The sequence below is a fragment of the Triticum urartu genome, chromosome 1A (genome assembly GCF_056163025.1).
Source record: "Triticum urartu cultivar PI428250 chromosome 1A, HENAU_Tu73, whole genome shotgun sequence".
NCBI lineage: Eukaryota > Viridiplantae > Streptophyta > Magnoliopsida > Poales > Poaceae > Triticum > Triticum urartu.
Window position 1 is genome coordinate 10,381,673 of NC_141873.1, and position 24,721 is coordinate 10,406,393.

At 46.9% G+C, this 24,721-nt stretch overlaps 1 protein-coding gene and 1 pseudogene across 1 annotated transcript; both read left to right on the forward strand.

Annotated features, from left to right (window-relative positions):
• The first annotated feature begins 3,552 nt into the window (after positions 1-3,552).
• Positions 3,553-5,118, forward strand: LOC147988289 (uncharacterized; annotated as a pseudogene).
• A 399-nt stretch (positions 5,119-5,517) lies between these two features.
• LOC125514537 (serine/threonine-protein phosphatase 7 long form homolog) lies at positions 5,518-7,409 on the forward strand. Its single transcript, XM_087533495.1, has 6 exons — positions 5,518-5,654; positions 5,729-6,068; positions 6,164-6,577; positions 6,665-6,960; positions 7,050-7,224; positions 7,365-7,409. The coding sequence occupies exons 1-6, from the start codon at positions 5,518-5,520 to the stop codon at positions 7,407-7,409; spliced, it is 1,407 nt and encodes a 468-aa protein (XP_087389621.1).
• The last annotated feature ends 17,312 nt before the right edge of the window (positions 7,410-24,721 follow it).

Consider the following 24,721-nt stretch of genomic DNA (forward strand, 5'->3'; position numbering starts at 1 on the left):
CATCTGCACTGTGCTAAAAAAAGATGTACACCATGAGCGAATACTTCAACAGACGTCATGCCGAAAGACGCCGTCTCCGTCTCCACCATGGCACCACGCTGGCTGCCGGCGGCTGGCACGTCCTCGGAATCATAGGATACTCGCAGACCAAGCTGCTCGGCGCCGGCGCGTCGGCCCGGTTCTGCCAAGTCGAGGCGGCTTTCGCACTGGTGGCCACCCCGTCCTTGGTGAGTCGAGCGGCTTTCGCACTGGTGGCCACCCCGTCCTTTGCGAGGTTCCTGGAATCTTCGATGTCTAGCCGAAGAGACTTTGCACATTTTCAGTGGCAGGCATCCATCTCCGCCGAGGTCGCTGGCCGGAGGATGACATCACGGAGGAGATCCTCCTCCGGGTCAACCAGCATGGACCTACAGAATTCGCAGCTGCTGCGGGAGGAACCCACAGTCTCTCGGACATGCTGCCTAGCATGTCCGGCTCGCGCCTCTGATTTGTGCGTCCTCCTTGCAAGCTCGGTAGTGCGGGAACAAGCACCCTACTCCGACCGGGAGCAGCGGGGCCCAAAGTGGTAGGGAGGGTCATAGAGGGCGACGGATATGGACCAGCACAGATCGCGACAGGCTGACGTGGTCCATTGCATTGCCTTGTCGGGAAATGGTGGAGAACACAGAGCTCGAGCTCCTACCTTTGTACATCCATGAACCGCGGAGTACAACGCAAAGGGTGAGGTCTCCTCATCATCAAAATCCCACTCCGGCAAGGCATCCCTGTCGATGGGCTCCGCCTTGTTGCTGGATCCGCCACTGAAATCGCTTTCAGAACCAACCATGGTAGCCCGAGAAGAGGAAGCGATGCGGATGGGAGCGAACCTGAGTGGTGTAGAAGGGGAGAGAAGAGGCCGATACTGAGCTATGTTTGCGCCCTAGTGGGGATGGGTTGGCCGAGCACGAACAGGTTCGATGTGACTGCCACGTCCGGGCGTGTCGATCTGCCCAGAAGATAGGGCTAACTATGTGGGGTCCAGTTGGGTGGCAATTTATGGGTTGAGTAGTGACCAGGCTATCCGCCCATACGTTTGGGGGGGATATGAGCGCTCCGTTGTACATGCTTTAAATCTGGGCATGGGAAGCCTCGCCCGCCGGCGTCTAGGCTGGGCTTGTGCCTCTGTTAATTGTTTTTAAATAATACATTTTTTTAGTAATTTGCACAAATATTATGCCAAAAAAATTATTTTCAAAAATAATACACCGTCGGCCAGCAGCTGGCCGACTGGTCCTAGTCAGCTAGCAGCAGGCTGACTGGTTCTTATCGGCCAACTGCGAGCCGACAGGTGGCTTCTCGGCCACGCGGAGGCCGACTATTGGCCAGGCCACGTCGGGCGCTGGCTGTCGGCGCGGGCTGGGTCACGGGCGACCCAGTCAGCCAGTTGCCGACCGATCGGCCAGCTGCTGGCCGATAGGGAGCCGACCCCGCAGCACACGTCTCTTTCTCCTCTCCTTCTTCTTTCCCTTTCTCCCACCGCAAGCTTCTCTCTGTTCTTCCTTCCTCCTCCCTCTTACACAAACTAGCTCCAATTAATACACCAAAATGACCCGTTTTTCGCGGATTTGGCACCGTGAATGGGTTCTACATAGTTAGGGGAGCCAAAAGAGACCTCGATCTACTGATGGGGTAGCTTGTGGTGGTCGTGGTGAGCATCTTTTTAGCGCATTGGTGGAGGTTGTGGCGGTGGTGGAGGTGGAGGTGGTGGTGGTGGTGGTGAAGCTGGGGCAGTGTGGTGGAGGTGAAGCTCTGGTAGTTTGGTGGAGTTTCCGGCTCCAGTTCCGGTGATTGAAGTCCTTCGTTCGTCGTTCGCACGCACGCTACAAGGGTATATTTCAACAAACATTTTTATTTTCGAAGTTGCATGCAATTATTGTTATTTTCTCTGGTAGTAATGTAAATATATTTAGGTAGTCGTGGTGAGCATTTTATTTCCCGGGACCGGTGTGCAATTATTGTTATTTGCTCCGGTAGTAACGCAAATATATTTAGGTGGTCGTGGTGAGCATTTTATTTCCCGGTTCCGGTGTGCGATTATTGTTATTTGCTCCGGTAGTAAACGTAAATATATTTAGGTGTGTTAGTAATTGGAGTTGCTCCGGTAGTAAACGTAAATATTTAGGTGTTCTTGGTGAGCATTTTAAGTTGTTGCTTAATACTTGTATTAGTTGCTCCGTTAATATTCTGTAATATATAGCTAGCTAATATATAGACATGTCTAATATTTCTTAGTGGGGGTATATTAAGTTGTTGTTTAATACCTGTGTTTCATTGTTGAAAAAAAATAGGTGAGCCGAGATGTCTGATGTAGTGAACTTCAGATTTTGCTATGGTCCTGGTACTGTCCAAACAACTGAGATGGGAGCAGATCTGAGTGAATTTACTCATATAGATGTGCCAATGAGCGCACCTCAAACATGGTCTGTCAGTCAGTTGAAAGAATGGATTGCGGCAAGTTTAGGTCTTGATACTGAAACACACACCGTCGGTGTTCATGCATTGTGTACACGGTCAAGTTCAATAATTTACTTTTATTTGAGGCCGATAGAGCGAGACTCCGAATGGGTGCGGTGGTTACAAGATTGTGAACGAAGGGGATGCAATCCTGATGCTTTAGTTCTTCCCGTCGTGAAGGAGGTCACTGCACATGAAGGCGAGGGTGGCTACGATCCTGGTCATAGCAGTGTAGGGAGGCAGTTATCTATGTCAAACGCTGGAGATGATGGTTACGAACAAGGACAGAGTAGTCAGGTAGAAGGAGGAAATGCTTATGGTTATGAATCAGGGCAGAGTAGTCAGGTAGAAGGAGGAAATGCCGATGGTGATTACAATGGCGAGGTGGACGCTGACGAGGTAGATGGGCACATGCAGGACCAGATGGAAGAAGAAGACACCGATGTTGAAAGGGGTCATGCCGATGATTCTGACGAGTCATCTGCAATGACCGTGAATGATGGACATGATTCAGCCTGGCAATATCACCAGAACAATATTGCGACGGGTGCTATGTATCCGAACAAGCAAGCCCTGAAAGATGCAATAATTAACTGGGCAATGTCAATAATTAACTGGGCAATGTCCATGCAAAGGGTTTTCACAGCTCAGGTGTTCAGTCATAAATTCCTGACAATGGTATGCAAGAACGCATATTGTCCCGCCAGGGTGCACAGCTTTCTCCCTAAGTATGGCACAAGTTGGGTGATAAGTGACTTAGTTAATCACACTTGTCTTATTCCCTGCATCCCTCAGGATCATGCCAGCCTTTCATCCACGCTTATCGCTCAGTTGTTTTATGATGAGATAGTGTAGGGCAAAGCTATGGAAGTGAAGGCAGTCCAGACAAAAGTCTTCGCCAGGTTCAAGTACAGAATTTCTTATGGCAAGGCTTGGAGGGCTAAGCATGCGGTGCTTTAGGGGAGATTTGGTTCTTATTTTGATGCATATGACTCTGTTGTCCAGCTCCTCCACACCCTGCAGCAGCGGAATCCAGGCACCTATATCGATATCCAAGACATGTTCATGCCAGAGTTCCCAACTGTGAGGGTGCTGCATCGTCTCTTCTTCTCTTTCGATGTATGCATCGAAGCTTTCTGGCATTGCCGACCGGTGATATGTGTTGACGGTACTTTTCTCACAGGCAAGTACAAGGGTCAGATCCTGACAGCCATAGGTCAAGACGGCCAAAATCAAGTCGTCCCACTCGCATTTGCTTTTGTGGAGAGTGAGAACATTGAAAGTTGGACATGGTTCTTCAGGCAGTTGAAAATATCAGTTGTGAAGGAGAAGCCCAATGTGTGCATCCTTCATGACAGGCATGCAGGTATACTCAGTGCGATAAGGACACTGACAAACCCAGGCCCTGAGGAACAAGTTCCATGGCAGGACTTGCAGAGCCGTTGGTGCATGCGCCATCTGGGGGCTAATTTCTTCTCACAGTTTAGAAATAAGAACCTGATGAATCTGTTCAAAAAACTCTGCAAGCAGAACCAGCTATGGAAGTACAATTTGATACGCGATAGACTTAATGTGTGCACGCAGAGACACGTGAGGGATAGGAAAGCTGCAAGAGATGCAGCGGTGACGGCACATGTTGAAGAAGTAGTTGCACAGTTGGCAACAGGAACAGCGGCCGTGGAGGAGGAGCCTGTTGGGCTATGTGACCTGCCAGGCTTTGACCCACCTGGTACTAGGAGAAGGCTTGGGAGGTCGATTAAAACCTTCGAGTAGTGGATAGACCATGAGCCTCAAGAGAGGTGGTCTTTGCTACATGACACACATGGAGCACGATACGGTGTCATGACAACAAACCTTGCAGAAACATACAACTTTGTCCTCAGAGGAAACCGGGCATTGCCACTTACAGCCATCATTGAGGGTATTTTCTATGGCACCATCAAGTATTTCAGAGATAGACGTCAAAAAGCAGAGCAACATATCTTCAACAACCCGAATACACGGTACTGTGAAAGAGTCACGAAGTACATGAAAAACAAGATGCAAAAAGCTAGATCACACACTGTAGTCGCCATCGGTAATCAAGAAAGAAGGTTTGAGGTTCGCTTAGCCAACAACAAATTCGGATGTGCAAATGAGTTGAGGACGCATGAGGTGAAAATTGGTAATGAAGCCTGGCCAACGTGTGAGTGCACATGCAACAAACCGAAATTGCTTCACCTACCTTGCTCACATGTACTTGCTGCTTGCGGGCAGCTTGGAATGGACGCAATATCGTTTGTGTCTCCATTTTTTCTGAAAGAGTCTGTCCTCAATACCTGGACAGGTGAGCTGATGGGTTTTCGATCAATGGGTAATTTCAACAGCGTCAACCCCGCTGAAAGGCGTTACATTCCAAACCCAGAGCATATGCGTACAAGTAGAGGCAGACGGCATTGTCGGCGCATCCGGAATGATATGGATGAATCTGAAGCAGGAGGTCCGACTAGGCAATGCATTCTATGCAATGAATTTGGCCATAGGGACACTAATTGTCCCACTTTCGTCACTGGGCGTGGACAAGGCAACCGGGGAAGAAGAGGAGGAAGAGGCAGTAGAGGAGTAAGGGTGAGAGGAAGAAGTTAAGCTAGCAGTAGTATGTTCTGAATTTGTATTAAGTGTGGCACTATGTTCTGAATTTGTATTAAGTGTGGCACTATGTTCTGAATTTGTATTAAGTGTGGCACTATGTTCTGAATTTGTATTAAGTGTGGCACTATGTTCTAAATTTGTATTAAGTGTGGCACTATGTTTTGAATTTTTATTAAGTGTGGCATTATGTTCTGAATTTTTATTAAGTGTGGCACTATGTTCTGAATTTGTATTAAGTGTGCCACTATGTTCTGAATTTGTATTAAGTGTGGCACTATGTTCTGAATTTGTATTAAGTGTGGCACTATGTTCTGAATTTTTATTAAGTGTGGCACTATGTTCTGAATTTTTATTAAGTGTGGCACTATGTTCTGAATTTTTTTATGTGCAGGAATGTCAGGAATGTGGTTGCTGAATGGGGACATTGATAGGGGTCATCGTGGTGCGATATGGTATGAGCGCAAGCTTGAGCCTCTGGTCACTCGCACTCCTAAAGAAAACTGGATGATACACCCAGGATGGCTTCAGCGGTACGTGTTTTATTAATTTGCACACTGACATGCATATTAATGGGAGACACTAACTAAAATGTTCTCTGATGAAGGTTGAAATGGGCCGGCCTTTTACCTTTCGCGCGTCTGGTTGAGTCTATCCCGGGTGAGAAACGCATCACCATCGACGGGTCCTTGCTGAGCTGCTTAGTGGACCGTTGGAGGCCAGAGACCCACACGTTTCACTTCCGATGGGGAGAGATGGCTCCTACTCTGGAGGATGTGTCACCTTTGCTCGGACTACCATTGGCAGGTCATGCCATAGGACTGTTGGACGCACCGGCTGGTTGGGAGCGAGCCCTTACACAACATTTTCATGGTGTTTTTCCGGATGCTCCGGATCCCGTATGGGAGCATCACGGACCTAAGTATGAGTGGTTGCTCAATTTCCGGGTAATTTCCCCAACCTCTTATCTTCAAGTTATCGTGCATATGGTTTTACAGAAAATAACTGCGGCTAACTAAAACTTTCTCTTTGCTTAATGCAGATCCAAAACTTCCGGGCGTCGTTGACTGCGGAACAGATCACTCGGAGCCTGGAGGCCTACTTAATGTGGCTTTTCGGCAAGGTGATGTTCACAGAGAACCATGTCACCACTATTAACGCGCTCTACATCCCTATGGCACTCGAGATAGCGAGCGCTCAGACGGCGGATCAGATCAGACAGAGGAGTTGGGGTTCGGCGGTCTTAGCGGCCACATACCGAGGTATGTGCAACGGTTGCCAGCTTACATCGAGAAAGCCAGCCCTTCTTGGATGCCATCTATTCCTACAGCTATGGTCGTGGGAGAGGTTCTCTATAGGGCGACCAGATGTACGTGTTCGTGAGCCTATAGACGCCATGTTTGATGCTGATGGCATCGACATGCCTACTTTCGGTCTGTGTTGGACACGTCGCGAGGTATGCACCGTGTTATAGTTTAACGTAACTTTTTTCTGCACAAGAGATAGTTCGATGCTAGCGGCTACTAACTTTTGTTTTCTGCAGAGACGCTTTGCTAGTGATCAGACCAGGAAGGCATACACAGCATTGAACGAGCAGTTCGATGCGTACACCGGGGTCATCTGGCAGCCCTACACGGAAGCAGACATACAAGCGAGATACCCTGGTGGTCTGTCTGTGCTATGCACAAGGGACCGAGATTACTGGATGACAAAATCAAAAATCATCTTCGATGTCTTCGTCGAGGAGATGGCACAACAGAGGGTCAAGAGGCAATTTGGTCTTCTGCAGTTGGAGCTGCCTCCCCCTATAGAGAACCCAGTGCCAGCACACATCCACAGGTATTAACTAAATTTTCAATGTTGCATTATCTTTCATAGTACTCCATTCGAAGCTTTAGGTAATTGTTGAACACACACCACAATTTTAGGACGACAAGGAAGGGCATGACTAGGACAACTGCTGACTGGCTAGTTAGACTAGAGCCGTATGTTATAGAATGGGAGAGAGCAAACACACATCTATGGCACGAGAATCACAATTTTGATCTCGATAAATTCAATCTCTATTTGCAGAGCTACATGACCGAAACACGATTATGCATCGTTGAGCACTCCCACCCAGAGGAGATACTGGATCCTACTCCGTCGGATATGTACCCAAGCTATGACACTTCGGGCTCTAGGCAGTACGCGGCAAGATATATTTTCTTTAAGTAATGTTGTCACATACTTTGACGTGCAAGAGACATACATTATTAATCGTCATGGAAATTTGCAGGCTACCTTGACACACGAACTCTACCAGGACGTGACCACCTTTGGACGATCACTGTCATCTGGACCTCTTCTTCAGCACCGTCCAGTGCTACAGCCCTTCTTGGAACGAATTCAGAACAAGATACGGACTGTGTACGAGGCTATCACGTGCACCCAGAGAACCGACGTTGTTCAGCACCAGCAGCAGCAGCCGCGTCACTCCATGCACCGACATCAACCACGTCCACGTCTAGCACATCAGCCGACAACCAGGCCACCCCGTCCTGACCAACCTGGCAGTTCAACGTGGCAGCAACCACAACAATATGGTCCCACGTCGAGCTTCGTGTTTTCTCCATAGCCACAGCAACACGGTCCCTCGTCGAGCTTCGTGTTTTCTACACAACCACAGCAGCACGGTCCCTCGTCGAGCTTCGTGTTTGAGCCAGAGCAGCCGTCACAACCAGCAGGTAAGTGTCTTCATTTTTATTGTTTTCAATATTAATTGAGGCGACCTCATTCTTCATGACTAAACGTTCCATCGTGCAGGAGCCCACGGATATCATGCGTCTATGTCAGCATCACATGATACGTGGGGGAGTGATCAACATCCCGAGGAGAACATACATGCTCAGATGTCGCAGCACACCCAGTGGATGAACATGTATTCGACTCCTCCACCAGGCCCCACACAGGATACACAGCATGACCAGGGCGAGTCTGAAATTCCTCCTCGTAACATTAGGCCACCTAACAGGTTGGGATGGTCTCCGCTTCCAGATCCGCCTCCCCACCAGGCCAGACGTCATCACTGACGCTTCCATCTATCAGTAGAGACATGACCATCTACTTATGTATGAGACTTATGTATATTCTATGTATGAGACAAATGACTATGTACTTATGTATGAGACATATGCCTACTCTATTTTAGTACTCTGTTATCCGAACTACAACATCATATTTAGATAGAACATAATGCTCGTACAACAAGACAGTATAAACAACTAGATAGAACTACATCTAAATTAATGGTACATACGACTAAACTTACAACATACATCATAAAAACTACATGAAGTCATCATCGTCATCCTCCGTCGATGCAGAACTCTTGCCCTTCGAGGATGCAGAACTCTTACCCTTGGACGATGCAGAACTCTTGCCCTTCGAGGATGCAGTACTCTTGTCCTTGGACGATGCAAAACTCTTGCTCTTTAACGATGCAGAACCCGGAAGCGGCGGCATGAAGATATCATCTTCGTCCTCGCTCTCCTCAGTCCATAAAAATGGATGCTTTTCTGTAGTCCTTCTGAAAGTTTCACTCTCCGGCTCCACTACCTTCTTCCACCTTGCATGCAACCTAAGAAGTTCTAGACGTACCTCCTCATAGGTCCTTTCAGGCCACCCAGACATACGTAATTCGTGAGCCGACTCATTCATTATGGTGTCACTACCGGTGAGTTCGTCCCATGGAACTATCCTATTGTCCATCCTGAAATCGGTAGCTAGCCTCAGAAGAGTCCTGCTCATCTCAGGGTGAAAACTACGATCAAAAGGATAATGGGACGTCTCAACTACACTACACTGGAATGCTTATCCTCCTCTGTCTGAAGGGGGTTTTATAGGTAGGGATGAGAAAATGGCGGGAAAGACCGACTGCGGTATGGCGGGAAACAGGTGGCGGGAAAGAGTTTGCGCGAACATATGGCGGGAAACGGGTGGCGGGAAAGAGTTGGCGCGAACATATGGCGGGAAAGAGTTGGCGTGAACATATGGCGGGATAGAGTTGGCGCGAACATATGGCGGAAAAATATTACGGGCAAAGGGTTGCACGAAATACGTCATAGTTTATTAAAAAATCCAGGGAGCGTTCGGGAAAAAAATGGTGGCATGCACCGGTCGGCCCACAGCAGGCCAATTAGTCCCTGTCGGCCCGCAGCTGGCCAATTAGTCGCTGTAGGCCCACAGCAGGCCAATTAGGCTCTGTCGGCCCACTACTGGCCGACTGGACCTGAACTGGTGGCCGACAGGCCAATCGGTCAGCAGCTAGCCGATAGGGTCTCAGTCGGCCTGCTGTGGGCCGACTAGGTCCACTCGGCCGGCTGCGGGCCGACGGTGTATTATTTTCAAAAATTATTTTTTGAGCGTAATATTTGTGCAAATTAATAAAAAATGTATTATTTAAAAAAATTAGCTGTGCCTCTCAGCTGGAAAGCCCCCAAAAGTCCAAGAGACCTTATTTTTTGGTATTTTTAAAAAAATTGGTATGCTATTGTATCAAGAACACCTGTTGTGTCATATTTATTAAGTATGTAGATGTAGATTATAGGATAATTGGACAACTAAGTTTTCGGGAGAACTTACTCTGGAAATACACAGTATGATCTTCATATGGTTATACGAAGTGTGTATAGCCCTTTTTACCAGTGAGTAAGGGTGCTCAATCAAATCAGAATGCTTTATGGTCGAACCCGGGCTACCGACGGGAGTTGATGTTGAGAAATCTTTGATTAAACAAGGTGATACATGAGCACCCATAATCCTGACGGTGTCATGGAGGGAACTGGAGGAAGAGATTCGGATCAGTCATGGCTTCATCAACTTCAGCAAGGGAGTCAGGAAGGAACCTGGACTATCATGCATGCTCAGCGACCCACATGGTGCCCTGCATGAGCATGCGGTACTTCCTGTTAAGATGAATGGCGTGGGTGGCATGGTTGTTGAGGAAGTATTGGTGGAGGCGAGTACATGCTGACAAGACAGTGCCGTCAGAGGACATCGCAAGGTCCAGAAGACTACCGCCGATCGTGGTGTAGATCCACCCGAAGATCCTGATGTCGGTAGGTCGCAACTCGGGATTGTCGACGTCAAGTTCAAACGTCCTGTTAATGTGGTTGAGTACAATGCAACAATGAAGGTGGAGAGGACGAACAACAAGAAATTTGAAATTTATGATAGTTGTTGGTGGATGGGTCGGGTTTGGAAGGGGTGTAAGAGTGGATGTTGGCATTATGCACGGCAATGGAGGGCTGAAGTTTGAAACATTAATTCGATGGGTAAGAAGAGAGAGTTGAAGCAGTGGTGATAATGGGCACCATGGCGCCGACAGAGAAACTAGAAGTGGTATGCAAGGTTTGCACCCAAAGGGAGGTGGCGCTGGAATTGGTATGGGAGTTGCTCAATAGCGAGTAAATGCTTGCGTCAAGGGTTACAAGTGTTGATGTACAACACATCAGAGAATGAATAAAGAGAGTGCCCTGACTAGCTGGAACATACGGAAAGGCGTGCACATGTGCACGAGCGATCTTAGATCCTAACCTCTAAGGACTATGGTACAACACAAGCTTTGCTACACCTAGGGTGGCTTACGTGGGGAGGGGGTCACGTAATGATTTGTCAATTTCTAATTGGTCATTAGTGGAGGCGGCCCATCTTGAAATTCAGGGGGGTTTGATTAGTTCAGATTTGAGAATGAAGTTACGTAGGATACATAAGATGCATTACGTAGTTCTAGCATGTTTGGTAATACAGGTACAACGGTACATACAGATGATGCATTGTTTAGCAATATTAAATTGAAATCATGTAGTACGAGGGTTAGCAAATGGCAAAGGCTAACAATACACAATCCGTGCAAACGTGTTGGTCACTTTCATGTATATAATCCTTCTCATGTCAAAGTGCAAGCATTCAATCATTGGTGCACAAGGTATATACTATATTGAAGTCAACAACAGTTAAATTAAACAATACGGATCACACTCAAAAAGTATCTAAGCGATACAGATCAGTAAATTAGCTAGTTCTTTTTTTTCGGGAGGTGGAGATAGAGTACTAGCTAGCTAGTACAGGGTAATCCTCACGTTGGCTGCCTATAAATAGCATCCTGCTCCATCATATGGGAATGCACCACTTAAGCAGCTAGCTATAGCTCATCTCCATCCATCGCATCTCTTCTTCCTCAATCCTCCACTACAAACACCCACCCAATTCATCAATGGCTTCATCTCTGAAGGTGGCCGCTGCCCTCGCCGTGGCCGTTTGCGTCGTGCTTGTGCTGAACATGGGACAGCCTGTGGCAGCCACGGAATGCAAAGATTGTCTCGCTGACTGTGTTGAAGTTTGCGTCAACTACTCTGACACTGCGTGCAGCGGCATCTGCACCGCCAAACCTCCTGCATGCCGGTCATGCAAGTACGCGTCCTTCCTTACGTGTGGTGGCACATGCTACAGCACCTGTGCCCATTTCTGCTAAAGCCTATAGTGGCTGTAAGCTGCCTGCGTGTGTTGGTACCTCGTTGTTGCTAAGCCATGTAATTAAGTGAACAAATGCTATTGCTCTGTGCATATGGCAAATGTTCCTTCGCTCTATTGTTCCTCTTTGTTTTATCGTTCCGCTTTGTTTCAACCATCAGTAAATATGCATGTATGTGTGCAAGTCATCTATATATGCTTTGTGCTTCTTTCTATCATGTGTCTGACGTGCTCATGCTGGGGGGATATCAGGTGATACCACCTATTACATGCTCCCATGCTAAAAAAATTAAAAAGTCACATTAGATGTTTCAAAAAAAATTGAAAACAATTATGGATGTTCACAAGACATACGTTTATAACCCCTAAAAATTCAGATCAAAATTCAAAATATACATTGAGAAACAAAAAAGACAAAACTGTATGTGAATAGTGTCATTCCTGACACTGTTCATGTTTTGTCTTCTTTTACACTATTCATTCTAGATTTGTCATTTTTGTTTCTCAATAGGTATTTCAAATATGGGTCTGATTTTTTATGGGTCGTAGACATATGTCTTGTGAAGATCCACAAAGTTTTTCAGAATTTTTTTGAAACATCTAAATGTGATTTTTGAAAAGTGATATATCATGGTAGCATATAAAGGGTAGTATCACCTGATATTTTTTGGCTCATACAGTCCTTATAAAATGGGGATAAATCCTTATCTCAAGAACACAGTTACAAAATATGTAGTTCAGCTCCCTCATTCTCAGTTAATCTTTTTATCGTATTCGTAAGGTCTAATGTTCATATCTTTAACGAGCTTAACAAACGAGCCAGCTCGCGGGTTATACGAGTCGAGCCAATCTTGAAATTGAGCTCGCTATAGTAACGAGTCGAGTCGAGCTAGCTCATTAAAGAAACGAGCTTTTGTGAGTCGAGTCGAGCTGGCTCGACTCGGCTCGAATTCCACCCCTAGGTTTGCCTCTCTCTCTCAGCGGTTGATCTAACGGCGTAGAGCTCGCATACAACTTATCTTCTTCTAGGCCACCTAATAGGTTGGGATGGTCTCCGCTTCCAGATCCGCCTCCCCGCCAGGCCAGACGTCGTCACTGACGCTTCCATCTATCAGTAGAGACATGACCATCTACTTATGTATGAGACTTATGTCTATTCTATGTATGAGACAAATGACTATGTACTTATGTATGAGACATATGCCTACTCTATTTTAGTACTCTGTTATCCGAACTACAACATCATATTTAGATAGAACATAATTCTCGTACAACAAGACAGTATAAACAACTAGACAGAACTACATCTAAATTAACGGTACATACGACTAAACTTACAACATACATCATAAAAACTACATGAAGTCATCATCGTCATCCTCCGTCGATGTAGAACTCTTGCCCTTCGAGGATGCAGAACTCTTACACTTGGACGATGCAGAACTCTTGCCCTTCGAGGATGCAGTACTCTTGTCCTTGGACGATGCAAAACTCTTGCTCTTTGACGATGCAGAACCCGGAAGCGGCGGCATGAAGATATCATCTTCGTCCTCGCTCTCCTCAGTCCATAAAAAGGATGCTTTTCTGTAGTCCTTCTGAAAGTTTCACTCTTCGGCTCCACTACCTTCTTCCACCTTGCATGCAACCTAAGAAGTTCTATACGTACCTCCTCATAGGTCCTTTCTGTTGGGGAACGTTGCAGAAAACAAAAATTTTCCTACGGTTTCACCAAGATCCATCTATGAGTTCATCTAGCAGCGAGTGATTGGATGCATCTACATACCTTTGTAGATCGCGAGCGGAAGCGTTCAAAGAACGGGGTTGATGTAGTCGAACACGACGTGATCCAAATCACCGATGACCAAGCGCCGAACGGACGGCACCTCCGCGTTAAACACACGTACGGAGCGGATAATGTCTCCTCCTTTCTTGATCCAGCAAGGGGGGAGGAGAGGTTGATGAAGATCCAGCAGCACGACGGCGTGGTGGTGGATGCAGGGCGTCACAGTAGCAGGGCTTCGCCGTGTACTACGAGGGAGAGATGTAACAGGGGAGAGGGTAGCACCAAAGGCTGAGGTATGAAGTCCTCCCTCTCCTCAACTATATATAGGAGGGCCAAGGGGGGGGGTGTGCCAGCCTAGGAGATCCAATCTCCAAGGGGCGGCGGCCAAGGGGAGGTTTCCCTCCCCCCCCCCCAAGGCACCTAGTGTGCCTTCCACTAGTGGGACTCCTCCCCTATGGAAACCCTAGGCGCATGGGCCTATAGGGGCTGGTGCCCTTGGCCCATATAGGCCAAGGCGCACCCCCTATAGCCCATGTGGCCCCCCGGGGCAGGTGGCCCCACCCTGGTGGCCCCCGGGACCCCTCCGGTGGTCCCGGTACAATACCGATGACCCCGAAATTTGTCCCGATGGCCGAAACTGCACTTCCTATATATAATTCTTTACCTCCGGACCATTCTGAAACTCCTCGTGACGTCCGGGATCTCATACGGGACTCCGAACAACATTCGGGTTACTGCATATACATATCTTCACAACCCTAGCGTCACCGAACCTTAAGTCTGTAGACCCTACGGGTTCGGGAGACATGCAGACATGACCGGGACGACTCTCCGGTCAATAACCAACAGCGGGATCTGGATACCCATGTTGGCTCCCACATGCTCCACGATGATCTCATCGGATGAACCACGATGTCGAGGATTAAACAACCCCGTATACAATTCCCTTTGTCAATCGGTATGTTACTTGCCCGAGACTCGATCGTCGGTATCCCAATACCTTGTTCAGTCTCGTTACCGGCAAGTCACTTTACTCGTACCGTAATGCATGATCCCGTGACCAGACACTTGGTCACTTTGAGCTCATTATGATGATGCATTACCGAGTGGGCCCAGTGATACCTCTCCGTCATACGGAGTGACAAATCCCAGTCTCGATCCGTGTCAACCCAGCAGATACTTTCGGAGATACCTGTAGTGCACCTTTATAGTCACCCAGTTACGTTGTGACGTTTGATACACCCAAAGCACTCCTACGGTATCCGGGAGTTACACGATCTCATGGTCAAAGGAAAAGATACTTGACATTGGAAAAGCTCTAGCAAACGAACTACACGATCTTATGCTATGCTTAGGATTGGGTCTTGTCCATCACATCATTCTCCTAATGATGTGATCCCGTTATCAATGACATCCAATGTCCATAGCTAGGAAACCATGACTATCTGTTGATCAACGAGCTAGTCAACTAGAGGCTTACTAGGGACATATTATGGTCTATGTATTCACACGTGTATTACGATTTCCGGATAATACAGTTATAGCATGAATAAAGACAATTATCATGAACAAAGAAATATAATAATAATACTTTTATTATTGCCTCTAGGGCATATTTCCAACAGTCTCCCACTTGCACTAGAGTCAATAATCTAGTTACATTGTGATGAATCGAACGCCCATGGAATTTTGGTGTTGATCATGTTTTGCCCTAGGGAGAGGTTTAGTCAACGGATCTGCTATATTCAGGTCCGTATGTACTTTACAAATATCTATGTCTCCATCTTGAACATTTTCACGAATGGAGTTGAAGCGACGCTTGATGTGCCTTGTCTTCTTGTGAAACCTGGGCTCCTTGGCAAGTGCAATAGCTCCAGTGTTATCACAGAAGAGTTTGATTGGCCCCGACGCATTGGGTATGACTCCTAGGTCGGTGATGAACTCCTTCACCCATATTGCTTCATGTGCTGCCTCCGAGGCTGCCATGTACTCCGCTTCACATGTAGATCCCGCCACGACGCTCTGCTTGCAGCTGCACCAGCTCACTGCTCCACCATTCAATATATACACGTATCCGGTTTGTGACTTAGAGTCATCCAGATCTGTGTCGAAGCTAGCGTCGATGTAACCCTTTACGACGAGCTCTTCGTCACCTCCATAAACGAGAAACATTTCCTTAGTCCTTTTCAGGTACTTCAGGATATTCTTGACCGCTGTCCAGTGTTCCTTGCTGGGATTACTTTGATACCTTCCTACCAAACTTACGGCAAGGTTTACATCAGGTCTGGTACACAGCATGGCATACATAATAGAACCTATGGCTGAGGCATAGGGGATGACACTCATTTCTTCTATCTCTTCTGCCGTGGTCGGGCATTGAGCTGAGCTCAATCTCACACCTTACAAAACAGGCAAGAACCCTTTCTTGGACTGATCCATTTTGAACTTCTTCAAAATCTTATCAAGGTATGTGCTTTGTGAAAGACCTATGAGGCGTTTTGATCTATCCCTATAGATCTTGATGCCTAATATATAAGCAGCTTCTCCAAGGTCCTTCATTGAAAAACTCTTATTCAAGTAGGCCTTGATGCTGTCCAAGAGTTCTATATCATTTCCCATCAAAAGTATGTCATCTACATATAATATGAGAAATGCTACAGAGCTCCCACTCACTTTCTTGTAAACGCAGGCTTCTCCATAAGTCTACGTAAACCCAAACGCTTTGATCATTTCATCAAAGCGAATGTTCCAACTCCGAGATGCTTGCACCAGCCCATAAATCGAGCGTTGGAGCTTGCACACCTTGTTAGCATTCTTAGGATCGACAAAACCTTCCGGCTGCATCATATACAATTCTTCCTTAAGGAAACCATTAAGGAATGCCGTTTTGACGTCCATTTGCCATATCTCATAATCGTAGAATGCGGCAATTGCTAACATGATTCGAACGGACTTTAGCTTTGCTACCGGTGAGAAAGTCTCATCGTAGTCAACCCCTTGAACTTGTCGATAACCCTTAGCGACAAGCCTAGCTTTATAGATGGTTACATTACCATCCGCGTCTGTCTTCTTCTTAAAGATCCATTTATTTTCTATGGCTCGCCGTTCAACGGGCAAGTCAGTCAAAGTCCATACGTCGTTTTCATACATGGATCCTATCTCAGATTTCATGGCTTCTAGCCATTTGTCAGAATCCGGGCCCGCCATCGCTTCTTCATAGTTCGAAGGTTCACCGTTGTCTAACAACATGATTTCCAAGACAGGGTTGCCGTACCACTCTGGTGCGGAACGTGTCCTTGTGGACCTTCGAATTTTAGTAGGAGCTTGATCAGAAGTATCTTGATCATCATCAATAACTTCCTCTCTAGTCGGTGCAGGCACCTCAGGAACATTTTCTTGAGTTGCGCCATTTTCCGGTTCAAGAGGTAACACTTCATCAAGTTCTACTTTCCTCCCACTTACTTCTTTCGAGAGAAACTCTTTCTCTAGAAAGAGTCCGTTCTTGGCAACAAAGATCTTGCCTTCGGATCTTAGGTAGAAGGTATACCCAATAGTTTCTTTAGGGTATCCTATGAAGACGAATTTTTCCGACTTGGTTCGAGCTTCTCAGGTTGAAGTTTCTTGACATAAGCATCGCATCCCCAAACTTTTAGAAACGACAGCTTAGGTTTCTTCCCAAACCATAATTCATACAGTGTCGTCTCAACGGATTTCGACGGAGCCCTATTTAAAGTGAATGTGGCAGTCTCTAAAGCATAGCCCCAAAAAGATAATGGTAAATCGGTAAGAGACATCATAGATCGCACCATATCTAATAGAGTGTGATTACGACGTTCGGACACACCATTACGCTGAGGTGTTCCAGGCGGCGTGAGTTGTGAAACTATTCCACATTTTCTTAAGTGTGTGCCAAATTCGTGACTTAAATATTCTCCTCCACGATCTGATCGTAGAAACTTGATTTTTCTGTCACGTTGATTCTCAACCTCACTCTGAAATTCCTTGAACTTTTCAAAGGTTTCAGACTTGTGTTTCATTAAGTAGACATACCCATATCTACTCAAGTCATCAGTGAGGGTGAGAACATAACGATAGCCACCGCGAGCCTCAACACTCATTGGACCGCACGCATCAGTATGTATGATTTCCAATAAGATGGTCGCTCGCTACATTGTTCCTGAGAACGGAGTCTTGGTCATTTTACCCATGAGGCATGGTTCGCACGTGTCAAATGATTCATAATCAAGAGACTCCAAAAGTCCATCTGCATGGAGCTTCTTCATGCGTTTGACACCTATGTGACCAAGGCGGCAATGCCACAAGTATGTGGGACTATCATTATCAACCTTACATATTTTGGTACTCACACTATGAATATGTGTAGCTATACGCTCGAGATTCATCAAAAACAAACCATTAACCATCGGAGCATGACCATAAAACATATCTCTCATATAAATAGAACAACCATTATTCTCGGATTTAAATGAGTAGCCATCTCGTATTAAACGAGATCCTGATACAATGTTCATGCTCAAACTTGGCACTAAATAACAATTATTGAGGTTTATAACTAATCCCGTAGGTAAATGTAGAGGTAGCGTGCCGACGGCGATCACATCGACCTTGGAACCATTCCTGATGCGCATCGTCACCTCGTCCTTCGCCAGTCTCCGTTTATTCCGCAGCTCCTGCTGTGAGTTACAAATGTGAGCAACGGCACCGGTATCAAATACCCAGGAGTTACTACGAGTACTGGTAAGGTACACATCAATTACATGTATATCAAATATACCTTTGGTGTTGCCGGCCTTCTTGTCCGCTAAGTATTTGGGGCAGTTCCGCTTCCAGTGACCCTTCCCTTTGCAATAAAAGCACTCTGTCTCAGGCTTGGGTCCATTCTTTGACTTCTTCCCGGCAGCTTGCTTGCCGGGCGCGGCAACTTCCTTGACGTACTTCTTGAAGTTCTTTTTACCCTTGCCCTTCTTGAACTTAGTGGTTTTATTCACCATCAACACTTGATGTTCCTTCTTGACTTCTACCTCTGCTGATTTCAGCATAGCAAATACTTCAGGAATGGTCTTTACCATCCCCTGCATATTGAAGTTCATCACAAAGCTCTTGTAGCTTGGTGGAAGCGACTGGAGGATTCTGTCAATGACCGCGTCATCCGGGAGATTAACTCCCAGCTGAGTCAAGGGGTTATGTAACCCAGACATAGTGAGTATGTGCTCACTGACAGAACTATTTTCCTCCATCTTACAGCTGAAGAACTTATCGGAGACTTCATATCTCTCGATCCGGGCATGAGCTTGAAAAACCATTTTCAGCTCTTCGAACATCTCATATGCTCCATGTCTCTCAAAACGCTTTTGGAGCCCCGGCTCTAAGCTGTAAAGCATGCCGCACTGAACGAGGGAGTAGTCATCAGTACGTGTCTGCCAAGCGTTCATAGCGTCTTGGTTCTGTGGGACGGGTGGATCACCTAACGGTGCTTGTAGGACATAATCTTTCTTGGCAGCTATGAGGATGATCCTCAGGTTCCGGATCCAGTCCGTATAGTTGCTGCCATCGTCTTTCAGCTTGGTTTTCTCTAGGAACGCGTTGAAATTGAATACAATGTTGGCCATTTGATCTACAAGACATATTGCAAAGATTTTAGACTAAGTTCATGATAATTAAGTTCATCTAATCAAATTATTTATGAACTCCCACTTAGATTAGACATCCCTCTAGTCATCTAAGTATTACATGATCCAAGTTAACTAGACCGTGTCCGATCATCACGTGAGACGGACTAGTCAACGTCGGTGAACATCTTCATGTTGATCGTATCTTCTATACGACTCATGCTCGACCTTTCGGTCTTCTGTGTTCCGAGGCCATGTCTGTACATGCTAGGCTCGTCAAGTTAACCCTAAGTGCTTTGCATGTGTAAAACTGTCTTACACCCGTTGTATGTGAACGTAAGGATCTATCACACCCGATCATCACGGCGTGCTTCGAAACGACGAACTTTAGCAACGGTGCACAGTTAGGGGAGAACACTTCTTTAAATTGTTATGAGGGATCATCTTATTTACTACCGTCGTTCTAAGTAAACAAGATGCAAAACATGATAAACATCGCATGCAATCAAATAATAAATGTGACATGATATGGCCAATATCACATAGCTCCTTTGATCTCTATCTTGGGGCTCCATGATCATCTTGTCACCGGCTTGACACCATGATCTCCATCATCATGATCTCCATCATTGTGTCTCCATGAAGTTGCTCGCCAACTATTACTTCCACTACTATGGCTAACGCGTTTAGCAATAAAGTAAAGTAATTTACATGGCATTTCTCAATGACACGCAGGTCATACAAAAAATAAAGACAACTCCTATGGCTCCTGCCGGTTGTCATACTCATCGACATGCAAGTCGTGATTCCTATTACAATAGCATGAACAACTCATACATCATATATATAGATCATTCATCATTCATCACAACTTTGGCCATATCATATCACAAAGCACTTGCTGCAAAAACAAGTTAGACGTCCTCTAATTGTTGTCGCAAGTTTTACGTGGCTGAATTAGGGTTCTAGCAAGAACGTTTTCTGACCTACGTAAAAGCCACAACATGATTTGTCAACTTCTATTTACCCTTCATAAGGATACTTTTCATCGAATCCGCTCCAACTAAAGTAGGAGAGACAGACACCCGCCAGCCACCTTATGCATCTAGTGCATGTTAGTCGGTGGAACCGGTCTCACGTAAGCATATGTGTAAGGTTGGTCCGGGCCGCTTCATCCCACAATACCGTTGAAGCAAGATAAGACTAGTAGCGGCAAGTAAGTTGACAACATCTACGCCCACAACACATTGTGTTCTACTCGCGCAAGAAGAACTACGCATAGACCTAGCTCATGATGCCACTGTTGGGGAACGTTGCAGAAAACAAAAAATTTCCTACGGTTTCACCAAGATCCATCTATGAGTTCATCTAGCAGCGAGTGATTGGATGCATCTACATACCTTTGTAGATCGCGAGCGGAAGCGTTCAAAGAACGGGGTTGATGTAGTCGAACACGACGTGATCCAAATCACCGATGACCAAGCGCCGAACGGACGGCACCTCTGTGTTCAACACACGTACGGAGCGGATGACGTCTCCTCCTTTCTTGATCCAGCAAGGGGGGAGGAGAGGTTGATGAAGATCCAGCAGCACGACGGCGTGGTGGTGGATGCAGGGCGTCACAGTAGCAGGGCTTCGCCGTGTACTACGAGGGAGAGATGTAACAGGGGAGAGGGTAGCACCAAAGGCTGAGGTATGAAGTCCTCCCTCTCCTCAACTATATATAGGAGGGCCAAGGGGGGGGTGCGCCAGCCTAGGAGATCCAATCTCCTAGGGGCGGCGGCCAAGGGGAGGTTTCCCTCCCCCCCAAGGCACCTAGGGGTGCCTTCCACTAGTGGGACTCCTCCCCTATGGAAACCCTAGGCGCATGGGCCTATAGGGGCTGGTGCCCTTGGCCCATATAGGCCAAGGCGCACCCCCTATAGCCCATGTGGCCCCCCGGGGCAGGTGGCCCCACCCTGGTGGCCCCCGGGACCCCTCCGGTGGTCCCGGTACAATACCGATGACCCCAAAATTTGTCCCGATGGCCGAAACTGCACTTCCTATATATAATTCTTTACCTCCGGACCATTCCGGAACTCCTCGTGATGTCCGGGATCTCATACGGGACTCCAAACAACATTCGGGTTACTGCATATACATATCTTCACAACCCTAGCGTCACCGAACCTTAAGTCTGTAGACCCTACGGGTTCGGGAGACATGCAGACATGACCGGGACGACTCTCCGGTCAATAACCAACAGCGGGATCTGGATACCCATGTTAGCTCCCACATGCTCCACGATGATCTCATCGAATGAACCATGATGTCGAGGATTAAACAACCCCGTATACAATTCCCTTTGTCAATCGGTATGTTACTTGCCCGAGACTCGATCGTCGGTATCCCAATACCTTGTTCAGTCTCGTTACCGGCAAGTCACTTTACTCGTACCGTAATGCATGATCCCGTGACCAGACACTTGGTCACTTTGAGCTCATTATGATGATGCATTACCGAGTGGGCCCAGTGATACCTCTCCGTCATACGGAGTGACAAATCCCAGTCTCGATCCGTGTCAACCCAACAGATACTTTCGGAGATACCTGTAGTGCACCTTTATAGTCACCCAGTTACGTTGTGACGTTTGATACACCCAAAGCACTCCTACGGTATCCGGGAGTTACACGATCTCATGGTCAAAGGAAAAGATACTTGACATTGGAAAAGCTCTAGCAAACGAACTACACGATCTTGTGCTATGCTTAGGATTGGGTCTTGTCCATCACATCATTCTCCTAATGATGTGATCCCGTTATCAATGACATCCAATGTCCATAGCCAGGAAACCATGACTATCTGTTGATCAATGAGCTAGTCAACTAGAGGCTTACTAGGGACATATTATGGTCTATGTATTCACACGTGTATTATGATTTCCGGATAATACAGTTATAGCATGAATAAAGACAATTATCATGAACAAAGAAATATAATAATAATACTTTTATTATTGCCTCTAGGGCATATTTCCAACACTTTCAGGCCACCCAGACATACGTAATTCGTGAGCCAACTCATTCATTATGGTGTCACTACCGGTGAGTTCGTCCCATGGAACTATCCTATTGTCCATCCTGAAATCGGTAGCTAGCCTCAGAAGAGTCCTGCTCATCTCAAGGTGAAAACTACGATCAAAAGGATAATGGGACATCTCAACTACACTACACTGGAATGCTTATCCTCCTCTGTCTGAAGGGGGTTTTATAGGTAGGGATGAGAAAATGGCGGGAAAGAACGACTGCGGTATGGCGGGAAACAGGTGGTGGGAAAGAGTTTGCGCGAACATATGGCGGGAAACGGGTGGCGGGAAAGAGTTGGCGCGAACATATGGCGGGAAAGAGTTGGCGCGAACATATGGCGGGATAGAGTTGGCGCGAACATATGGCGGAAAAATATTACGGGCAAAGGGTTGCACGAAATACGTCATAGTTTATTAAAAAATCCAGGGAGCGTTCGGGAAAAAAATGGTGGCATGCACCGGTCGGCCCACAGCAGGCCAATTAGTCCCTGTTGGCCCGCAGCTGGCCAATTAGTCGTTGTCGGCCCATAGCAGGCCAATTAGGCTCTGTCGGCCCACTACTGGCCGACTGGACCTGAACTGGTGGCCGACAGGCCAATCGGCCAGCAGCTAGCCGATAGGGTCTCAGTCGGCCTGCTGTGGGCTGACTAGGTCCACTCGGCCAGCTGCGGGCCGACGGTGTATTATTTTCAAAAATTATTTTTTGAGCATAATATTTATGCAAATTACAAAAATGTATTATTTAAAAAAAATTAGCTGTGCCTCTCAGCTGGAAAGCCCCCAAAAGTCCAAGAGACCTTATTTTTTGGTATTTTTAAAAAAATTGGTATGCTATTGTATCAATTTATCACAAGATAATTTATTTATTATTGTGGAGTTGGTGGACCTACAGGCTAAAATAGTGGAGTTGGAAAGTGGGTGCTCCGCAAATCCCGTAATTCCGCGGAGCCGGTGGAGAGCCGAACAGGGCCTAAGTAAGGACACCCACTCGGAGCAGGATGCTTTATAGCTGAGCTCGGATGATACTGCCGGCCCACGTGAATGACAGAGAAGCTATTGATTAAACAAGATTTATCTACGGGAGCACATCACCTTGTCGATGCTATGGAGGAATTTTAGGCCGAGACCACGATTAGTCATCACCTGATAAATATCTGCGAGGAACATGAGCCGCTACCCGTACTTGGCGACAGACACGGTGCTCTCCTTGAGCATGCGGTACTAGCCGCAAAGATGGTTGGTGTGTGCAATGTTATCGTTGAGGAAGTACTAGCGGAGGCGATTCCATGTTGATAAGGCAGTGCCATCATAGGACATCACAAGTCTAGAAGACCATCGTCAATCATGGTGTAGATCCACAACATGATCCTGATGTCGGTACGCTGCCACTCGAGGTCATCAATTTCAAGTTCAGATGTCTCTTTAATGTGGTTGAGTGCATTGGAGGTGGTGAGGACAAACCAGAAGGAATGCGCCATTTATGGTGGTTGTTGACACGTGGGTTGAGTTTGAATGTGAAGTAGGACTGGATGTTGGTATTATGGACGGCAATGGGGCCTAAAGCTGGTAAGACTAGTTATAGTGGAGATTAACTTACACTAGTTACAGACACGCTATCCTAGACTATGGGTCTGTTTGGGACTACTCCGCTTCACAAAAATCAGTTTTGCTCCACTAAATTTACTTTGAAGCAGTTTCATCTAGAAATTGTAGTACTATCAAAGAGAATGTTTGGCTGCCATCTAGCTTTAGCTTCAAGAATGAGAAATTTGGTGGAAAGAATCCATTTCATTGGTTGAGAGGGGAGAAACGAAGGGGTATCCACTTACTGGTGGCAGTGGTGGGTAATTTCCACCCAACTCCAGCTTCTAGAGTTTTTTGGAGCACCCCCTGAAAAGCTTCATGAAAAACTAGAAATTGTACCCTAGATTCTAGTTTTTTTACGGAGCGGCCTATCGTGGAGCGACCCTGTTTGGCTTGTGCTTTCTGAAGCGAAGCTGAATTTTAAGGAGTAGAGCAGTTCCAAACAGGCTCTATGTTACTACCTCCATAGTGGATAGTCACTAGTAGAAAACAGGGCTTTGGTCCAGGCCGGGTCAGCCCATTAGTCCCGGTTCAGTCTAGAACCGGGACCAATGGGGGCATTGGACCCGGTTCGTGAGCCCAGGGGGGCGGCCGGGCCACGTGGGCCATTGGTCCCGGTTCGTCTGGACCTTTTGGTCCCGGTTGGTGGGACGAACCGGGACCAATGGCCTCGCTCCTGGCCCACCACCATTGGTCCCGGTTGGTGGCATGAACCGGGACCAATGGCTCCCCTTTAGTCCCGGTTCATGCCACCAACCGGGACCAATGAGGTGCCTATATATACCCCCTCGCGTAAGAGCAGAGCACACTGCTCTGTTTTTTTCTGGCCGAGGGGAGAGGGCTTGGTGGTGCTCTAGCTCACCTCCTATGCACATAAGGTGTTCGATGGAATGTCCGAGCCACACTACTTAAGCTTTCTCCTCTCCAAGCTCGACCTCCAAGCTCCATTTTCCACAATATTTGTCTAGGTTTAGCAGCCCGTCACGCCCCGTCGTCGATCACCCGCGCCGAGCTCATCACCGGCAC

What these genes read in the sequence shown, in the direction of transcription:
- LOC125514537 (XM_087533495.1), top strand. Translation starts at nt 5,518, where the DNA reads ATGTCAGGAATGTGGTTGCTGAATGGGGACATTGATAGGGGTCATCGT. An exon ending in CACCCAGGATGGCTTCAGCG is followed by an intron (nt 5,655 to 5,728) that starts GTACGTGTTTTA and finishes TCTCTGATGAAG; the next exon opens with GTTGAAATGGGCCGGCCTTT. An exon ending in TGTGTTGGACACGTCGCGAG is followed by an intron (nt 6,578 to 6,664) that starts GTATGCACCGTG and finishes TGTTTTCTGCAG; the next exon opens with AGACGCTTTGCTAGTGATCA.